General features: G+C 43.7%; 1 protein-coding gene across 1 annotated transcript in view; it reads left to right on the plus strand.

The window, feature by feature from the left end:
• The first annotated feature begins 309 nt into the window (after positions 1-309).
• The window catches only part of LOC106808270, a 15,884-nt gene continuing 11,049 nt past the window's right edge, over positions 310-5,144 (plus strand). The window contains exons 1-3 of the mRNA XM_014810906.1: positions 310-475; positions 1,501-1,603; positions 2,731-2,854. Of these exons, the coding sequence (XP_014666392.1) occupies positions 340-475; positions 1,501-1,603; positions 2,731-2,854 (363 nt within the window). The 5' untranslated portion in view covers positions 310-339. The remainder of the gene's footprint in view (positions 476-1,500; positions 1,604-2,730; positions 2,855-5,144) is intronic.

The following is a 5,144-nucleotide window of genomic DNA, read 5'->3' on the forward strand; positions in this document are numbered from 1 at the left end:
CACACACACACACACACACATGCACATGCACATAAATAAAGAGAAAGGGGAAAAGGGAGAGGTGGGGGGGGGGCGTAGGGGAAAAACAGAAGAGAGAGGTAGTCATACACGAACATACATTTGTACGACTCATGCTTGACGTACACCGTGCACAATGAATAACAACAAATTATCACTCTCATTTTAAATTTATTATAAATTTATCATAACAAAATTATTCTAAATTTATCAAAATATATTTACCTCCTGTGTGCCCGCATATACACATTCTGATACGATATTGCGTGCGCATATATGCAGGTAGGGTTTGAGATTGCGCTTGTAGGTAAGCTAGCAAGCATGCAGCAGCCGTGTGTTGATGTCCCCCAGCCACACGCCGAGATCGGAGCTCAAGCACTCACGGACGACGACCAGTGCACACACTGCGGTCATCTCCGCAGACGAAGTCTTCAGATCATCACGGGAAAATGCACGTGTAAGTCCGTCCACACGCTGTCCGCTATAGCCCCGTCTACACGAGGATTTTTAACCCGGGTTAACCATCTACACGAGGGCCTAACCCGGGTTAACTAACCCTACACGAGGGCCTAACCCTACACGATGGCCTAACCCGTAACCTGAGATACGTCTTAACCCGGTTTAGTGTAACCCCGCGAGGTGTGAGGAGGGTTAACTAACCCGGGTTAAGAGCTGTCTCGGGTTAAGCGTCGGGTAGACACTGCTAACCCGGGTTAGCGCATAGTTCCTTAACCCTATAGGCTATAGTTACATACGTGATAGATTCACACATACGTTATATACATACGTGACAGAAGAAAACGGAAATACTGTTGTTGGCACATATCGGGGGATTTGCTGGCGAGTGTACATGCAGAGGAAGTTGGGGCACTTTGATTTATTCATCCTGGGATTCCAATTCCTAAGTTACAGCTCTGTGTTATAGCTGTTATAGATATATAGATATATATCCTTATATAGCTGTTAGGATAGAGCTACGAAAATAATACATTTCGTCGTGCCTAGCCAGGACCCTGTTCAACTTTATTGTACAGTATATGTGTAAACACACACATACACAAACAGACACACACACACACACACACACACACACACACACACACACCACACAAACACACACACAACACCACACACACACACACACACACACACTACACACACACACACACACACACCCCCACACACACACACGCACAGGCGGCGCGCTGCAGCACCGCACACACACAAACACGCACGCACACACACGCACATACATATATTATGCTATCTATTCTATCTATCTATCTATATAATATATAAGATTATATATATAACTATATATATATACTTATATTATCAAAGAGCAGATAAAGAAGGGGTGCTTCTTTATCTGCTCTTGATATTATACAGATAGATAGATAGATAGATAGATATGATATATAATATTATATATATATATATATATATAGTTGTATATATGGTTCGTTGTCTGCTTGGTTGCAGGGACAGCCACGTACGTCGTGCTCCACGCAGGTTGCATCTACTATTACGACAGCGAGGTGGCGCAGAAACAAATTAAATCTTACTCCTTATTCGGCTATAATAGGTACGAATCTACATCTAGGCGCGTGTGTGCGCATTATCTGCGTGTGCATGCGTGCATGCATGCGTGCGCGCCTGCGTGGGTGAGTGGGTGAATGCATGCGTACCTGCGTCGGTGGGGGTGTGCGTGTGTGCATGTGTGTGCGTGCGTATATGCGTGGGCGCGGTCGTCAGTGGGGACGTGTGTAATTCGTGACGTATTTGAACCAGTGACCAATAATCACCGTCGCCATGACTTCGGGGAAAGTTTCGAGAGTGGGCGAGAGTGCAAAACATGTTGTCATTTCCTCACGCATATCATCAGCATGCAACGTGCTGGGGAAACATCTGTGCGACACTTCCTGCAACTGCCTGTTAACCTGATATATAGTACATCAGTTTGCGGGTAGGCGCACAGTCATGCTGTGTCATCACTGACGCTGTCCTGCGATCAGAATAGTCATATTACGGTCCCTTATATGAAGAAATCTGAGCTGATCGAAGCAAAATAAGCGTTATACAGTCATTGTTTTAAGCAATTTCAGGCCTGATATAAAACGATTTATTTCAGTTACATGAATTAGAATTGTACACAATGTAATACACGCGGGATATAACGTAATACACGGAACAATTGTTTTGGTAGCTAATCGATTGGTTCTTGGCCCAAGACCAACCCGTCCAAAATATTTCATCAAAATCCGTTCGTAACTTTTTGAGATATCCTGTTGACAGACAAACAAACCAACAAACCAATAAACAAACTAACAGGGGCGAAAACATATAACCTCCTTGGCGGAGGTAATTAGAAAAACTCATGGGAATCCTTCTTTGTGCTAGTATACATGCATACTATAGGAGACGCTACCGTGTTTAGCCGTAACACTTTTACTTGTGATGTATCATGGTAGGGAGTTCCAACTATCATTTGAAACATAGATGAATGATACCTTTCCATTGCCCTCTTTTGTGGTATAAAGATTGAGATCTTACCAGTTATAGTTTCGAATCTATAAGAGATATCACCGCGTACTGTCTTCTCTTGTCTTGGCTCTTTAGTCACATTACTGTAACAGTAGATAATCTTATGTGTTATATATAAATAGAACAAATAGATATTATAGATATCCTATGTTGTTCTCGTACATACAGGGTTGAGAGAGACCAGATGCAGTACAGAGGCAGAGAGGCACGTCACGTGATGAAGATCGTTCCGATGTTTCACGAACATTTCAAGAGCTATCGGTTAGCGGCGGCATCAAAGCTGGAATTGCAGGTCTTTACAGAGATTAATTCAGACGTCCGAACCTATTGTCTGGCCAGTAGTCTTGAGTAGTCAATGAGAGGTCGCCCTCACGTCCTTGCTCTGGCGTTCCCATTTCTGTCATAAACTTTTATTAGTAGACCTGCGTTCATAATTAGGAGAGCACCCTAGCATGTAGGGTACAGAACACCTACTTTATGCCCGCGCGTCTTACCCCTTGCCTCCCCTGTCCCTCGCTCAGCCTCCTTCTTCTTCTACCGTCCCTCGGCATCCCTATTACTCTATCTTCCCTGCCGCCTTTCCTCAGTCTCTCTCCCATCCCCTCTCCCCCGCAGCAAGCTATATATATTATGAAGTTTGCCTCAGACGGGCCTGCACGCCTAACACGGTGCGCGCGCATGCGCAATATCTCCCGAGAGAAATCGGATTTTGCAAAGGTTATGGATTTAAAATGAAGAGGAGTTATCCTAGCATAGATTTCTATGATAACATTCCATCAGTAAACATCATTCAAGAAATAGGAGGAAGACCTTGCATGTAAGGTCCCGGCTGCGTATACCAGCCAGTATACAATCTGGCTACGTTAGTGTGTTAGCGCATGCGCAATATCTCACCGGAGGAGTTATATTTTGTGATGAATATGCATTTAAAATGGTTATGCGGTATCTCAGCATAGATTTCCATAATAAACTTTTATCAGTTGACATGTGTTTATAATTAGGAGAGCGGCCGAGCATGTAGGGTACAAAACACCTACTTTATGCCCTCGCGTCCTTCCCCTTGCCTCCCCTGTCCCTCGCTCAGCCTCCTTCTTCTTCTACCGCCCCCAGCTACCTTCCTTGCCGAATTTCCTTAGTTTCCCATTCCCTTTCCCCCTCACCAAGCTATATTATAAAGTTTGCCTCAGACGGCACTGCACGCCTAACACGGTGCGCACGTATGCGCAATATCTCCCGAGAAAAATCGTATTTTGCAAAGATTATGCATTTAAAATGAAGAGGAGTTATCCTAGCATAGATTTATATGATAACATTCCATCAGCAGACATCATTTAAGGAATAGGAGGAAGACCTTGCATGTAAGGTCCTGGCTACGTATACCAGTCAGTACACAATCTGGCTAAGTTAGTGTGTTAGCGCATGCGCAATATCTCACCAGAGGAGTTATATTTTGTGATGAATATACATTTAAAATGGTTAGCGGATAGCTCAGCATAGATTTCCCTAATAAACTTTTATCAGTTGACATGTGTTTATCATTAGAAGAGCGCCCTAGCATGTAGGTTACAAAACACCTACTTTGTGTCATTGCGTCCTTCCTTTTGCCTCCCCTGTTCCTCGCTCAGCCTCCTTCTTCTTCTACCGCCCTAGCTATCTTTCCTGCCGCCTTTCTTTAGTCTCTCATCCCCTCTCCCCCTCAGCAAGCTATATTATGATGCTTGCCTTAGACGGCACTGCACGCCTAACACGGAGCGCGCGCATGCGCAATATCTCCCGAGAGAAATCGTATTTTGCAAAGATTATGCATTTAAAATGAGAAGGAGTCATTCTAGCATAGACTTATATGATAACATTCTATCAGTAGACATCATTTAAGAAATAGGAGGAAGACCTTGCATGTAAGGTCCCCGCTGCGTATACCAGCCATTACACAATCTGACTAAGTTAGTGTGTTAGCGCATGCGCATTATCTCACCAGAGGAGTTATATTTTGTGATGAATATACATTTAAAATGGTTAGGGGATATCTCAGCATAGATTTCCCTAATAAACTTTTATTAGTTGACATGCGTTTATAATTAGGAGAGCGCCCTACCATGTAGGGTACAAAACACCTACTTTATGCTCTTGCGTCCTTTCCCTTGCCTCCCCTGTCCATCGCTCAGCCTCCTTCTTCGTTTACCGCCCCCAGCTATCTTCCCTGCCGCATTTCCTCAGTCTCCCATCTCCTCTCTCCCTCAGCAAGCTATATTATGAAGTTTGCCTCAGACGGCACTGCACGCCTAAGACAGTGCGCGCGCATGCGCAATATCTTCCGAGAGAAATTGTATTTTTCAATGATTATGCATTTAAAATGAAGAAGAGTCATCCTAGCATAGATTTATATAATAACATTCCATCAGTAGACATCATTTAAGAAATAGGAGGAAGACCTTGCATGTAAGGTCTCGGCTGCGTATACCAGTCCGTACACAATCTGGCTAAGTTAGTGTGTTAGCGCATGCGCAATATCTCACCAGAGGAGTTATATTTTGTGATGAATATACATTTACAATGGTTATTGGGATATCTCAGCATAGATT

Source organism: Priapulus caudatus, unplaced genomic scaffold, assembly GCF_000485595.1.
Source record: "Priapulus caudatus unplaced genomic scaffold, Priapulus_caudatus-5.0.1 Scaffold264, whole genome shotgun sequence".
Taxonomy (NCBI): domain Eukaryota; kingdom Metazoa; phylum Priapulida; class Priapulimorpha; order Priapulimorphida; family Priapulidae; genus Priapulus; species Priapulus caudatus.